We start from the raw sequence: 15780 nt of genomic DNA on the forward strand, positions 1-15780 counted from the left end.
TAATCAAAACCATTCCTGTGCTGAGACTCCTAGTCTTTAGGACAAAGAAAATAAACTCTATTATCTTTAAACAAGTTTAGCTTGACCAGTAAAAGATGAGAAATTAATATTTTGTGGTTTTATCATACAATTTTCCATTAGAGAGGACTCTTAAATTTGTCCCTCAGAGAATTACTCTTTGCGGTTTCCAAGCTATTTTGTACAGAAATTTCTCCTTTTATTTGATCAAATGCCATGAGAATTAGTCAGAGGGTTGTATTTTGTTTTGTTTTTTAATACTTTACCTTAAGCTGAGGCAAGGCATCCAAATTAAAATTTCTCCTCAGTAAAGAAACATAGCTCATTACCTCTAATTGAGATACTCTGTGCATGAGGTGAATGAGAGTTAGTTACGATGTAATAGAACTTCTCAGTGCAACCTCAAGCCCTTCTAAGCATTGGGGTTAGACCATTTAAAATAAGTGTTAAAAGCTCCAGGTCTATCCTAACTCTCTACTCTGGCTCCCTCCCTCCCTTTGTTCTAGCCTCTCCTTCCCAGGCACTGCTTCTCCCACACCAAGCTCCGGTGCTGCAGGCAACAATTTCACTGTGAAGACAGTAGCACACGAGCAGGGGCACTAGTCAGGACAGGAGAGCTACTGAGAGGCCCAGCAGCCCATATGGTGGAGGGAATTAGCTAGGCCACAGGACCCTGAATGACTTCCAAGTTCATATGCAAATATCTGAGTACCGACTGTATACCAAGTACTGTTTGTTAGGTGTTGGAGATAAAGTAATAAACAGACAGAAATCCGTGTTCTTACAGCGCTTGCATTTTAACAGGTAAACTGTGGTATATTAGAAGTCGATTAGTGCAGTGCACAGAGTGGGGAAAAAAGGATAGAGACAGGATAGGGTGGCCAGAGGCCTCAGGAGATGACATTTGGATCAGGTCTTCAAAGAGGGCACAAACCATGAGACCGTCTGGGGCAAGACCCTTTCAGAAAGACGGACAAAAGCCAAGTCCTGAGGCACAAGCCTGCCTGGTATGCATGAAGGAGCGACGAGGCCAGTGGAGTTGGGGGCGAGTACAGTGAAGAGTAGTGGATGAGGGCCCAGGCCTAGATCATGCAGGGGTTTTCTCCAGAGAGGGATGGAGAGCCACAGAGGAGACACGGGACCTGATTCTGAGTTCAGAGGATTGCTAGTACCTGTGGGAGAATTAACTGTTGGGAACTGGGGAGTAATAATCTAGGTGAGAGATGACAGTGGCTTAGGCCAGGGTGTAGCACTTAGAGGTCAGGTTCGAGAGATCTGCTGAGATGTTCTCATTGGTAACCATTATCTAATCTAATCTGGAACTTTCTGTGGAGAAACTTCTTGTCTTGTCAAGGGCCGCTTGCCGACTTCCCAGGCCTCTCTTGCAGTAGCTCTGACAGTTTAACCCTTTCTTGTTCTGAGTGACGCTGCCGTCTGTTGCTTGGTCTGTTTGGCAAAGCAGACTTGCATACTTCAATGACAAGAACAAAAACACCCGTTTACAAACTGTGATAAACAGAGCATCTGCCTCATATGAATGGCTGTATTTGAAGAGAGATTTCTCTCTTTTGGAACAGCCTCCCTCTTCGCTTCTGGGTAAATATCCTGAAGAACCCTCAGTTTGTCTTTGACATTAAGAAGACACCACACATAGATGGCTGTTTGTCAGTGATCGCCCAGGCGTTCATGGACGCGTTTTCCCTCACAGAGCAGCAACTTGGAAAGGTAAGGCCCAGCTTTAGGATTTCCTGTAAGTATTTCTGTCTTCCTCGTAAACATTCAAATAATAAACCATACCAGCTAAAAAGTCAGTGACAGTCACTGAAAATTTGCTTTTCTTCAAAAAATCTCTCATTTATTTCTACTTTTAATCTAGTTTAAGTGAAAACCAAAATAGATTATCTCCACCCTACTGCAGACTCTGCCTGTGAAAACCTTGTTTCTGTTTCCTAGAAAAATCGTCTACAGGCGCTAATAAACTATGAACCCAAAGTATGAAACTATTGAAATTTGCCTAAATTAATTCCATCTGAATATACCTAAAAGCGTGTATTTGAATACAACCAATTTCTGATGGGGAAGAAAATCTTGCCTGAGATTTCTAATACCTCTAGTTTGTCAGTTTACAATCAAATCAATATTGTTTTTCCTATGGTTTGCTGAACAAAAGCTCTAAAAGGCAAAAAAAAAAAAGAGAAAAATAGAGCAAACTTTGAAAGAGATGTTTTGGTCTTATTCAGGTACTCAGAAATATATTAAACTGAGCAGTATCTGTATCTCATGGGTTTAGAAAATCTTTTCATGCTGAGCAGTGGCTCTTTGGTGGAAGGATGTTCAGAGTGTCTGGAATGAAGTGTGAGGGACGTGTCATAGGTGCCTCACACTCCTAGTCTAATCCAGACTCACCGCAAACCGAACCTGTTTCTGACTTTTATTTTCCTAGCGTTGCGCAGTCGCTCAAGGTGGAATCCTTGGCATTACCTTCAACTCCTTCTTCCTCCCACCTGTGTCTCCAACTGGTTACTACTCACTTGTCCCTTTCTTCTCACTCCTCTGACCTATCCCTTCATCCCTTCTCCGCTGGGATAACTGCCTGCTAACTGGTGTCCTGGCCCCTGCTGTCTGCCTCATCCCCCTTTCACTGTGTCTCAGGTTATCTTTCTAAAACATAACTCTGATCTTGTCAGGCTCCTGCTAAACATTGCAGATACTTCCCATTACCCACCAGATACAATCTTCACGGTGCCACAGGGCCCTTCCTGACTGGGCTTCAGGTCTCTTTTCTGGCCTCCTCGTTTTCTTGCCCAATCCTTCTGCCTTCTATGCTATGGCTTTTAGCTTTCCCAAACCTACCATGAGCTTGTTTTCACATCCCTTTGCTCATCCCTTTCCTGTCTCATAACCCCTCTGTCTAGTAAAATCCTACTTATTCATTCATTCAAGAAACATGATTCCCTAATGTGTACCAGAAACTGTAGGAGAATCAGATTAGTCTAAACATACCTACTCTGTGACTGTTCCCCTGATGGATTCCCCATACGCTTTCTTCTTTTGACCAGTAAAGTTCTTCCTAGCATGCAATACACGGAAAGACAGGTAACTGGTTATTTATCCATAGTAAAAAGTGGCTGTTATTGCTTACTTACTATGTTCCTGGCATATTTCAATTAATCCTCACAAGAACCCCATAAAGTACGTACTATTACCCTTATTTTATAGATGAGGAATTGATGTTCTGAGAGGTTACAAGTCTTGTTTAAGATCGTATGTCTAACTCTATGGTCCTTTTCTTTGCTCTACACTCTGCTATGAATTACTCGTATCTTAGTAAGCACTGTGTAAGTTTGTCTTCCCTGATAGATTGTAAGCTTCTTAAGGGCAGGTACTGGTTGGTTTTTCATTCAATGCCTACCCACAGTCCCTGGCTAAATAAATCTTTATTGAATGAATGATCACATGAGTTGTGGGTTCTACTTAAGCTTGACAGGTGAAAAAAAATCTCAGCAATTATCTCAGTCTAGGCATCCTTCCGAATGATTCATCAAGCCATAGATAGGGCCAGCGTCACAGTACATTTTTAAATGTACTGATGGCTTGAATGGCCTATCATTAACTCACCTATCTTCCCTGAGGAGTGATGCAATAAAAATACATATTCCTAGACAAGAAACATTTAAGCAAATTTTTGTTTGGGCCTCCTCCCTCTCTTCCGGTGTGCGCTGTGCACCTGCTTTATGAATTAACCAGACCTCCCCAATGGCAGAAACACCTGCTGAACCATAAAGATCAAGTTTTCTTCTTCTCTTGTCACTGGCTGTGTAACTCCTTAGAAGATAACATTCCTTTCTCAATCCTGTAAGGTGTCACGGTGACCCACCACCCTCCTTGTATGTGCAGGACAGACTGGTCAGATGACCTGGGGAGATACCGGGCTGCACCTAATGGAAGCTCTTAGCTTAAATACTTAGGACCTGATTAATGCTACTACCTATATTACTTATGCGCTGCCCATTTTACAAGATGACTGTTTCTTGCATTACCAAGTGTGTGACTGAGCCTCCAATAAAAATGATGATGACTAGGTGACTTGAAATGATTGACCAAATATCAGTGATTGTAATAGTGTAATTCTAGATGTGGGAAGAAGCAACAGGAGGGAACCTGGACCATAGTAGACTAGTAAGACAGGTGGTCCAGAGGCTTTTGGCTACTGTTAATGGGGCTTACCTCATTCAGTAATAGCACAGTGAGTGGCCTATCAATGAAATCCTCATCTGACCTGGGGATGAGCATTCCCAGTCCTGAAATGCCTCCCCAACATTGGTCAAATAAAAAATGATGCCCATCATCCAGTTCTATAAGAATCAAGTCATTAGCCACTGCAGTCACTGACCTATATAATACACCCTGAAAGGAATTCAAGGCAAAGATCAGGATGAGGCATTTTTGTGCTCTGGGAAAACTGGCAGAACTAACCCTCAGTTAGATATTTTCAAGAGAAAATTTTATGAACTCAGTGTCTTGAATCTTCCCATACTTAGTTAATGGTTTTAGTGCATTTCTAAGATATCTATTCCTCACAAATAGCAGTAAACTTCAACCAAGATGTGCATTTGACCACACAGCCCCCTTCCCTCAAATCACATATACAGGCCTCCCCCCTTACCTCTTCCAAACAGTGCTCACAGCTTTCTGAGAGGCTATCTCCTGGGTCATAATCCTCAGATTGGCCTGAATACATCTTTCCATTTCTTTCTTAGATTGACTATTAGTTTTTCTTTGACAGTAGATGTTAATTTTGTCAAAATTATAACTTTTAAAAACAAATCTTCATTTAAATTTTAATATCACTGTTAAAATTACTTAAAAACATTCAAACTGCCAGGGACTTTTTGCAAAATAAGACATCAGAGCCACCAATACTAATGACCATGCTCTTTCCTGAGGACACTGGACGATCTTTATAATCTAATAAAATAGAAGGGACAAGCAGAAAAATCTGCCACTGCCAATTACTTACCACGTTCATGGTTATTATAAAGGGCTCAATCAGACCTACACTCAAACCTTTTATAAATGCCAGAATTCACTGGTGGGTGAGGATGAGAGCAAATGTTTTAATTCAGGCTTTTTACAACTATTAGTAATTAACTATGATTGAAATACGTTCCATTGTTACAGTAACTCAAAATCATGCAAAAATAATTTCAGTTCTTTTATGAGAGGAAGGCAGAATATATTAGCATTTAATCTGCCTGAAAATAACAGTGACTCACCAGAACTATCTGGATGGCAGTCAGTCATGCAGTCAACAACGTTTATGAAGGCCTACTGTATGAAGAATCCTTGTTACCAGGAGATAATAGTGGTGGAGGTTCAGCTATACTGGTACTCTTATAAATTCCCCATGGTTTTTTAAAAACTCTTTTGGCGGTGGTTGTTTTTCAGGAAGCACCAACTAATAAACTTCTCTATGCCAAGGATATCCCAACCTACAAAGAGGAAGTCAAGTCTTATTACAAAGCAATCAGGGATTTGCCTCCATTGTCATCTTCAGAGATGGAAGAATTCTTAACTCAGGAATCTAAGGTATTGTTACAAAGTAAAAAGACTGTATTTGGATATTTCTTTAAAAAAAAAAAAGCCATTTCAGAATCTCTCAACAAGGCTTTATTTCTTTAAGAAACATGAAAATGAATTTAATGAAGAAGTGGCCTTGACAGAAATCTACAAATACATCGTAAAATATTTTGATGAGGTAAGATTTTAAATAACATTAAAAAAATAGATATGAATCAGTCACCAGAATTTGGTTATAAAGCATTCTGTAGGTCTCAGGACAGCTCTGGCAACCCAAATGGCCAGAAAGGGAGGCCAGGAAGCCTGTCTGAGGTGGGGGATCCTGGCACCAAGCCAGACCCTGCACGTGGCTGCTGCCCCTAATAGTTTTATTATGCTGCTCGCCTTTGGACCAGGCATTTACATTTGAGTTAATGGGGCCTACAGCCATACTGGCATAGTTAACTTTGATGAGTAAGTAGTGGTCCTAATAAAAGGGGCCTGCTTATGCTTGGTTGTAATCTGCTAAAGTGAAAGCTAAGCTTGTTAAATCGCCTAGGTTCTGTATGCAGTGGTTAAAGTATGACATATTTCTAACTTAAGCAACTATTTCAGTAAACCATTCTCCTTTATGATGAATCCTCCTTAATCTGGATTTTTTTCTTTGGGAATTCACACAGACACAGTCATCAGATGCGCTGTTTCCAAATATGTTAATTCCCCCTTCCCTGATTCCCCCCACTCAGTCATGCTGGGACAGGCTATCCATGTCAATGGTGAGAATAGCTCACCAATTCCATTTGCTACTTGAAGATCAAGTGAAGCACTAAGGTAGGGTAGAGGCAATGAGTTCCTTAAACATGATAAGCATCCCTCTTTCCAGGGGTCAGGGGTTAGAAGGGAAGCACTGGGGAAGGGAGGGGAGAGGAGGGAGGGACTACACTGCCCAGGAGGGGAGGGGAGGGGAGGGACCACACTGCCCAGGAGGGGAGGGGAGGGGAGGGACCTAGACGTCTCTGACCAGGATGCCCCTGCCTGCTGCATTTAAGAAGAAATACTTGCCTGCATGTTGGCTGCCCAGGAATGCTTGCTGTGCTTGGAATGGCTGTAACATAATGCATAAAACAGGGCCTTGAAATTCTGGCCCCATATTTGTAAGCAAATAGTTTGGTATTTCTTGTGAGCTTCTATTTTAAACCTAAGCGTTGTTGATCCTGTGATAATGACTTAGCAAAACAACTTGCAAAGTGAGTATGTAAATGATTGAAGAAAATGTTGGCATCTGTTTCATACAGATTTTACCACTCACAGCATCAGGAATGCAAAAAAAAAAAAAAAACAATTGTAATGCTAAGACCACCATATCTAAAATAACTGTTCTAATTGTCAACAGATTCTAAATAAACTAGAAAGAGAACGGGGGCTGGAAGAAGCTCAGAAACAACTCTTGCATGTAAAAGTCTTATTTGATGAAAAGAAGAAATGCAAGTGGATGTAAGCACTCTGGGGCCTGGCTTAATCTGGTAAAGTTCTTCAGACGACTTAGGAGCAAAATGGCTGCTTCAGCTACTCTGTGTCGTGAATTTTTTCCGTCTGCACATAGGTTCCACCTTGAGCACTGTCTTTTTCAAGAGAGCAAGGCACACGCACAGCTTTTCGAAAGCATAGCAAGCACTGTGTCTGTGTGTGTACTGTGGGGGCGCTTCTGTACATAGAGTTGGAGTGGTTGTCACGGACAGCCTCCTTGTTCACAGAGAATACAGGGCCAGTAAGCAGGGGCCAGTAGTGTAACTAACTACAGTCTCCACTTCAGCACAATGATATGACGTGGTTTTGTTTGAAAACTACAGCTGTGTAGCACTCGTGACTACGCTGCACCTCTGCAGACAAGGGACATCGCCAGTGGTCAGAACACAGTGTGAGGTGAGTCATCTGGAAACAAGGCAGGGGTGTTAGGGCAACCTGAGGGCTTGCAGCATTGAAACCTTCCCCGGTAGTTCTTGGAAAAGCTGACCGCAGAATTTGGTAGTGTGTACACTTAGCATTTGTGAGTGTGTGTGTGTGTGTGTGTTTAAACCAAAAACTAACAGTGTTGCAACATTGTTGAAAGGGCTCGTGTTTTTCAGTGGTCACCGACTGTACTCCATCAAACTCACCTCCATTTCACTAAGGAACTCTAAAGCAAGGAGAGGGAGAGGGAGTGGGCTTCTTTAAATGAGACAGCATTTTACCCACTCTAAAGTTTGTACGTTTTCTTCATTTTATTTTTTTCATATTAAATGTATTTGATAGTGAACATGTTGGCTATTGTAAAAAAAAAAATCAGTAGCTTATTTCTGTCTAAACACTTCGATCAGAACTGTCTGTGGAAGAGTAATTCTACATCTCTATATTACTATCTCCTTGCTTTAGATTTCTGGTGAACCCTGTGGTTATAAATACTTGTGTGTGATTAAAAAAAATACATTTTACATTTCATGAAATTGCTGTTCACACTGGAGTATTATATATGAATATATATATTTGAGGCCCATGGCCTGAAAAATATTAGTATACAACTTGGTATCTTAGTCTTACGATGTACTTTTTGAGAGTATTCCTCACAAGAGTTAAAAAAAAAAACCTGTTTTATTCATGCCTTTTTTTAAAAGAATTCCCTATCTAGTTATACTGTAGTCTTTTTATTGCTGATTTTTTATTCCTGAATTTTTGCTGCTCATGACCAACTTTAATACCACTGTGTTTTCCTTCTATTAAACCAGAAGTAAAAAGTGTAATTGGCAACTCTCAAACTTTCCTTGTGGCACCTTGACCCTTGGTGCTCCAAATCCCAGATTGAGGAAAGAAGTTTTTTCAAGTAGCAAATAAAACATTGATCACACATTCCTTAAAATCATTTACCAACACTGTATGGGATATCAGGATTTAAATGTGAGTTTGTCTTAAATGAATGCAGTTCTTTGTGCTCCTCACTCTCTGGTAAAGAGTGAGAGGTGACACCTCACAAACTGATCAGAGAAAATAAGCATTTATTGCCCGGATAGGCACCTTCCCAATCCTGTCGCTTTTGACTATTATCTGTCCAGTGGACACACCTCAAAAATACTACCAAATAGATTACTTATAAAGGTGAGAGGTCTGGTCCCCATCTAAGGCTGCTACAGTCTTGATGTGAAGGGGTTCACAAGAGAATAGTAGGAGAGTTGAGAGCCAAGGGTAGGAGAGTTGCCCAGAAGACTTCCCTTCTTTAGGGTACAGAAATGCTAAGAAATCTCGAAGGATCAGTTACAGCTTTATCTAAGTATTCAGTAAATGCTACATGAGGGTGTCCCTGTCCAGCTCTCTGGCACATGAGTCCTGTGTGGAGACTTACCTTCTTTTCCAGGGACCGTGCTGCTGGGAACTTTGGGCAAGTCACTTACCTCTTTGTGCCTCAATTTCTGTATAATATTTCTAACCTACCTCACTGAGGTGGTGTGAAGATTCACTAATGTATGTAGCGTGTTTGTCAATCCTCCAGTGAAAAGCACTATCTGGATCACATTAGCCAAATGCAGTAAATGGCCAAATTAGATGTGTGCTGAAGACAATCAGTCACTGGGTCTATATTAAACAGCAACCAGAGAAACAAATGGCAAACATTGTCTATTTTCAAGTTTCTTTGCATATTTTTTTGGTGCAAAACCATTTATAAACAACTTTCTTTTTCTAACACTAGTGTCTACAGCAGCATTTAAAAATTAATTCTGTTACCTTTTTCTGTATTAGGGATTTAAAGTCTATTTCTTATTGTATACCTGATTGAAGCCGTTCTTGGAGATGAATGTTTTAAATGTCTATATCCAAAAATAAACATTTTGATGTAAATGTGGGCTGTTTTTGTCTTTTCCTCCTTCAAATTTTCTAGTTATAACGGATTTTTAAATTCTGAGTGGCTCCATGGAAATTATTTTTCAAAAACAAAGTGTCACTGTATATGCTCTGTAAATTAGCAGCTATATATATAGCAAGTAAATCTAGTTTCTTCTAAATGATGTTAAGGCTGCGCAGTTTCACTTCTGGCCTCCACTATCAATTAACTTGGACTTTTGAATGTGAAGATTTCTGCATAATGAACATTCCACTTAGTCTGGCAGGCCTGAGCTTTGCCTGTTGATGTGAAGTTATTCCAGCAGAATGCCTTAAAAATGTTACATAAAAAAGCAAGTGGGGGGCTTCCCTGGTGGCGCAGTGGTTGAGAGTCCGCCTGCCGATACAGGGGATACGGGTTCGTGCCCCGGTCTGGGAGGATCCCATATGCCGCGGAGCGGCTGGGCCCGTGAGCCATGGCCGCTGGGCCTGCGCGTCCGGAGCCTGTGCTCCGCAACGGGAGAGTCCACAACAGTGAGAGGCCCGCATACCGCAAAAAGAAAAAAAAAAAAAAAAAAAAAAAAGCAAGTGGGGGGCTTCCCTGGTGGCGCAGTGGTTGAGAATCTGCCTGCCAATGCAGGGGACACGGGTTCTGGTCTGGGAAGATCCCACATGCCACAGAGCAACTAGGCCCATGAGCCACAACTACTGAGCCTGCGCTTCTGGAGCTTGTGCTCCACAACAAGAGAGGCCTTGACAGTGAGAGGCCCGTGCACCGCGATGAGGAGTGGCCCCCGCTCGCCGCAACTAGAGAAAGCCCATGCGCAGAAACGAAGACCCAACACAGCCAAAATAAATAAATAAATAAATAAAATTAAAAAAACAAAAAGCAAATGGGGACTTACCTGGTGGCGCAGTGGTGAAGAATCCACCTGCCAATGCAGGGAACACGGGTTCGAGCCCTGGTCCGGGAAGATCCCACATGCTGCGGAGCAACTTAGCCCGTGCACCACAACTACTGAAGCCCGCACCCCTAGAGCCCGTGCTCCACAACAGGAGAAGCCACCGCAATGAGAAGCCCACGCACTGCAATGAACAGTAGTCCCTGCTCCTGCAACTAGAGAAAGCCCGCGTGTAGCAATGAAGACCCAACGCAGCTGAAAACGAATAAATTTATAAAGAAAAAAAAAAAAGCAAATGATGGCATACTTAGGGACACACAGAAATAAAACATTTATAACAGTTTGGTTAGACCAAAACAGTAGGAGGCAAAGTTAAAAACCAGCAATATTTCTAAAGGGACCCCACTGGGTTCAAGTTTTACAATGAATGGCCCTTGTTTTATACAGCCACAGGATTTAATTATTTGTACTTTGTTATTTTCTATCAATCCTAACCCAACGAAGCCAAAATTAGTGAGATCTTCTACACTGTATGGTTAAAACAAAATTAAACACAAAACAATGCAGTTAGAAAAATATTTAAGCTCTTTAATAAATTATGTGCACACAGCTTTTAGAAAAGGTAGTGTTTTATAATATATATCTAGATATCTTTATTTTTTTTATACTAACTTTAAAATTGTCATTTTTCAAAAACTAGAGGTTTGTAACTCATATATAGTAAACCAGAAAATGTTCACTGACCCTGTTATTGCCAAGCATCTCAAAGAAGAGGAAGAGGGAATTCAAGATGGGCATGTTTTAGGCAAAATGCCAAAAAATTCAAAGTAAGATTAATAAAATAATTTAAAAACTTGATTCCCTAATGAGTTCCTTTTATTTGTTCATTTATTTCACATTCTCAAAGGGTTGTCAATAGTCTAAATATCTCTGAATCTGCTTTAGTGCTTCACTTATCATTAGTATAACCCTAAAATCCTGACGTTCCTTCAATACATCATGTACTGGTACCTTCTCTTGAGGCACATTCAAGTGTTTTGGCAAACAGTAATAAAGTATCTAAATACCACATACGTTAAAACTTCAAGCCTTACTGAGTCACTGATTTCATCCCTTTTAATCTGCCTTTTCTCCGAGAAAATCATTCCCCAGGAAATCCAAGTTCCTCTAGTTGTTTTCTTTGTGTTGTTTCTAGTTCTTCTAGTCTTTTGCGAAGTAGAGAGAGTTCCCTTTGATGCTGCTCCTCCTTAAAAGCACAGAAAGAGGAAAAAAAAGAAAAAGCACACCAAAAAAGACTGTTAGAAAAACTGGTGGAAAAATAACCGTTAGGCAGTGGCCTCAGTGCCTCTTTTATTCAGGCCTGCAACATCTGGCAACAAAAGGATGACCATTTTAGCAGTCTAAGAACACCAGCATGGTCTAGACTACCAACTAGTCCTTGCTTCTCTCCTGCCTCTGGCTGTAGCCTTCAGCAAAAACCCAAAGTCTGTTCCTCTCTAGGTGTAAAATTCACCGGGAGTGAATTAGATAATAGTAATGTAGGGCCCAGCTGTACTTATATGGCAACTTTCTAATGTGTTGAGAGTTTAATAGCAGTTTATCATATAAACAAAGCACTTCGTCTGAGATTCAATTCAGTAACTTACAACATTAAAAATCTTCAGTGCTTACAACATTACAAAATGTCATTGCTTAATAACAGTTCATCTTCTGAAAATCATCCAATCAATTTGATTCCATCAACATCTCAGGGATCTGATAAAGTAGAACCATCTCAGGTTTTGGAATTAGATTTAGGTATGAAACTCAACTCTCACTTAGCTATGACCTTAGTCAAGTCACTTCACCTCTCTGACTCAGCTTCCTCACCTGCAAATTGGGAATACTAGTACCTTCCCTCAAAGCATTTTTCATTAGGATTAAATATTGTATGGAAAATACATAGTGCAGTACATTTGCGTAAATGTTGGTAGTAATTAGTATTGTATGAGTGACTACAAACTCAACAGTTATTCAAAGACTTATCAGTTAAGCTTCTTCCTTTCAATTGCCCAATAGGAGACTTTACTCCTAGCACCATCACTGAAGGATAGGATAGACTCAAATCCACTATGCCTCTCAGCAGATTTTTCTGGTAAAGATTTAGGTTTTTAACTATTTAAACAGGTAAAAACTTATGGAAATATTTATCTAACTTTTTTCCCTAAAATAAATGCTCATACCTGCATATGAGGAGGAAAGGATAGTTCCATGCCTGGAATCACAGTTGGTGACTGAAAGCTAACAGGATTGATGGATGCTGTTGAAGGTATGTTAGGACCCAAAATTAAACTTCGAAATTCATTATGTCTTCTCTGTATATCCTTTAGTCTTTTTTGAAGCCTTGTATATTCTTCAAATGGAACATTTTGTCTTAAAAAGAAAAAGTGTTTCTGTTGTTTAATACAGTTACATTCTATTGAAGAACGGTATGAGTCATACAACATAATTTTAATTGGAAGAGAAGGATTTCTAAATTATAAGATTTATCTATATATAATATACACATAAAATTTGGTTTATCTAGAAAGATAAACAGAAACATGATATGACATCTTAATTATATGCATTATTGTTGGCCCTGCAGGCTATCAACTGATTTTAAAGTTTTATTTGCCAATTCATCAAAGATTAAAAATCTTTTGATACTTTTACTTTCATTTCCACTTTACTCCACCAACCCATGAATCCTGAAACTAAAAGGAGACTCCTTAAACCAAAAGCGTGCCTTATTTTACTGCAGGAATCAAACTGAAATAGAGAAAATACCAGGTTGAATCTTTTTTTTAAAAAGGGAATTATTTGTTTGTTTATTTATTTATGGCTGTGTTGGGTCTTCGTAGCTGCACATGGGCTTTCTCTAGCTGCAGTGAGTGGGCGCTACTCTTTATTGCAGTACGTGGGCTTCTCATTGCAGTGCATTCTCTTGTTGCAGAGCACAGACTCTAGGGCTTCAGTAGTTGTGGCTCGCGGGCTCTAGAGCTCAGGCTCAGTAGTTGTGGCACACGGGCTTAGTTGCTCCACAGCATGTGGGATCTTCCTGGACCAGGGCTCGAACCCGTGTCCCCTGCATTGGCAGGAAGATTCTTAAACACTGCACCATCAGGGAAGCCCTAGGTTGAATCTTATGAATGCCATTTTTGTAGGTGAAATATGGTCAATTTTCACAGATCACCACCTTTTTGGACATAAATTTCCTGACGATCAATCACACCAGTAATCAAATATAGTTTCAAAACCATTCGAAGTTCTAGGCGATCTGTGCCATAGCTGCCCAATCTTGAATTGGTAACACCTCCTCCATAACCATTAATTTTGAAATATTAAGTTGAATTTTGTTTTAGAATGAATTTGGTGACTTCTTACTTTGGAACAGAGAGTATTATAAAGTTGGCATTTATTCCACAGTCTAGAAACGTCTTGGATGTTCTAAAAAAAACACAACTGTTGACATTTTGGTAATAATTATACCCAAGAAGACCAGTGCACATTATAAAACATCACTGCTTGCTATACAGGCAATTCCCATTACAGAAAAGTCTGATACTGTCTAAATGCTGAAGACTACTACTAATTACCTGAATTTGAAAAGATTTTATTAACTTGAATCACATGGGTCCTACAATGCCACTACCACTAACTTAATCTGGTAAATCTTCTCTGCTCAAAAATGCTAATGATGCAGATTATTAGCTGTGCTTGGATGTAAATGAAAAACCAGAAGCTACTGCCCAATAATATTTTCCATACCAAAAAAATAAAAAAACTGAACTTTGATTCAAAGTTGTGGCCACAATTTAAAAAACTCGTAATCACTAAACTGTCTTGTCTCAGCAGCAAGGATTCACACCACTCCTGGCTACCAAAGCCAGTGACTGACCTCTCCTGTCAGTCCCAACTGTAATACAAATGCATGTGTTAAAGACCTTTTGGTTTGAAGAAACATTCAATCAGAAAAAAAATAGCAAAGATAATGAATTAGGAGTCTAATGAATAGTTTTAGAATTCTTTTAAATGTATATTTTAAAAGAAACCCAAGTGCATTATACTCAAAGTTGTATAATATCAAAATAGCCACATGGGGTATGTATACATACAAACACATTACCTATTTAACACCTGATTTTCTGTTTCTAATTCTTCTCTCTTTGCCTCCAAGACTTCTACCTTTTCCTGCATTCTCTTCAACTTGTTTTCATGAAGAGATTTTCTCTAGAAAAAGAGAAACAATTAATATGAGCAAGTATGGTAATACATACTCTATTTGAACAAAGCTATATAGTGAATATTTTACTCACCAAAAAATTTTAGAGATGAGTATTTTCAGGGAATACTAGGAGCAAAGATTAGTACATATGATGCTTACTAAAAATTTTAAAGAAAATAAAACACAGATCTACCTCATATCCTCAACGTGACAAACAGAACCATTATAAATGTCAAACCAGAAAATTGATATCAATAAGGAAATTGTGCAAATAAAAAATCTAGGAAGGGAAGGAGTCAACTTTTACTAATGAGTTTGCCTGTCACCTCACAATCATGACTTCATTTTCCCAGAAGATTATCATGGGTTTAAAACAACTGTAAATTTAAAACTTAAAAGCATGTTTGCAACTGGTAAATTGCTAACAAAGTAGTAAACTAAAGGATCAGACAGATAAGACTGATTATGGATGCATCTCAGTTTGAAAGCATGCCTTTCTAAATATTAAAAAGAAAAAAATTTAACCTTCACAAAGGGAAAATTTTCAATATGGAAAAATCTATGTATAATGCAAAAGTAGTAAATGAAAAAAGGTAATACCTTTTCAGTTTTATAAACAGGTTGTTTTTATTTTTTACAGAAAAACACCTATAAATGTTGACAATCACTTAGTAGCTACAGACCTTTTAGATTTTTGGTTTCTAACTCTTTACCTAAGTATAACAGGCTTACAGAAAAATGCACATAATGTAAACGTAAAGCAAAATGTAAAACCACGAAGCAAATGCTGGTGTTGTGACCTCACAGGTCAAGAGCACTGCCGTACCAGAAGGGCCCCTACCCTTCCCTCCTTTCAATCTCTGCCCCCTCTGTCCTCTGAAAAGGTAACCAACTAATTTACTTCCAAAGCTGTAGTTTAGGTTTGCGTAGTTTTGAACTTCATACAAATGGAGTCACAGTGCACATTCTTTTACAGACGGCTTTTCTCTTTCACTCAATACTGCGAGATTTATTCACGTTCCTGCTTACAGGTGGAGCTCATTCATCGCCTACCCTGGCCCAGGAACCACCCTCCTGTCCTTTATTAGCACAAGTATGTATATATGTACAGGTGGCTCAGGACTCTGTCTACTCATTCACCTACCCACATCAAAGAAATCATACACTGTATACACTTCTGTTTCTGGATTTTTGGGTGGTGGTTCA

At 39.6% G+C, this 15780-nt stretch overlaps 2 protein-coding genes across 7 annotated transcripts in view; one reads left to right on the plus strand and one right to left on the minus strand.

Annotated features, from left to right (window-relative positions):
• The window catches only part of PLXNC1 (plexin C1), a 148047-nt gene extending 137619 nt beyond the window's left edge, over window positions 1-10428 (plus strand). The window contains exons 28-31 of the mRNA XM_082634834.1: window positions 1596-1743; window positions 5467-5607; window positions 5702-5776; window positions 6971-10428. Coding sequence (XP_082490960.1) covers window positions 1596-1743; window positions 5467-5607; window positions 5702-5776; window positions 6971-7075 — 469 coding nt within the window. The 3' untranslated portion in view covers window positions 7076-10428. The remainder of the gene's footprint in view (window positions 1-1595; window positions 1744-5466; window positions 5608-5701; window positions 5777-6970) is intronic.
• Window positions 10429-10584: 156 nt separating this feature from the next.
• CEP83 (centrosomal protein 83) overlaps window positions 10585-15780 on the minus strand; it is a 146275-nt gene continuing 141079 nt past the window's right edge. For 5 of the 6 annotated variants that reach the window (XM_082634809.1, XM_082634806.1, XM_082634807.1 and 2 more), the window contains 3 exons: window positions 14476-14579; window positions 12551-12740; window positions 10585-11574 (listed from right to left, as the gene is read on the minus strand). In XM_082634809.1, the coding sequence (XP_082490935.1) occupies window positions 11470-11574; window positions 12551-12740; window positions 14476-14579 (399 nt within the window). In that variant the 3' untranslated portion in view covers window positions 10585-11469. Of the gene's footprint in view, window positions 11575-12550; window positions 12741-14475; window positions 14580-15780 lie in introns of those variants that run through there. The other variant, XR_014295240.1, reaches the window with a different exon arrangement.

This window comes from Mesoplodon mirus (assembly GCF_964341445.2).
Source record: "Mesoplodon mirus genome assembly, chromosome: 11".
NCBI lineage: Eukaryota > Metazoa > Chordata > Mammalia > Artiodactyla > Ziphiidae > Mesoplodon > Mesoplodon mirus.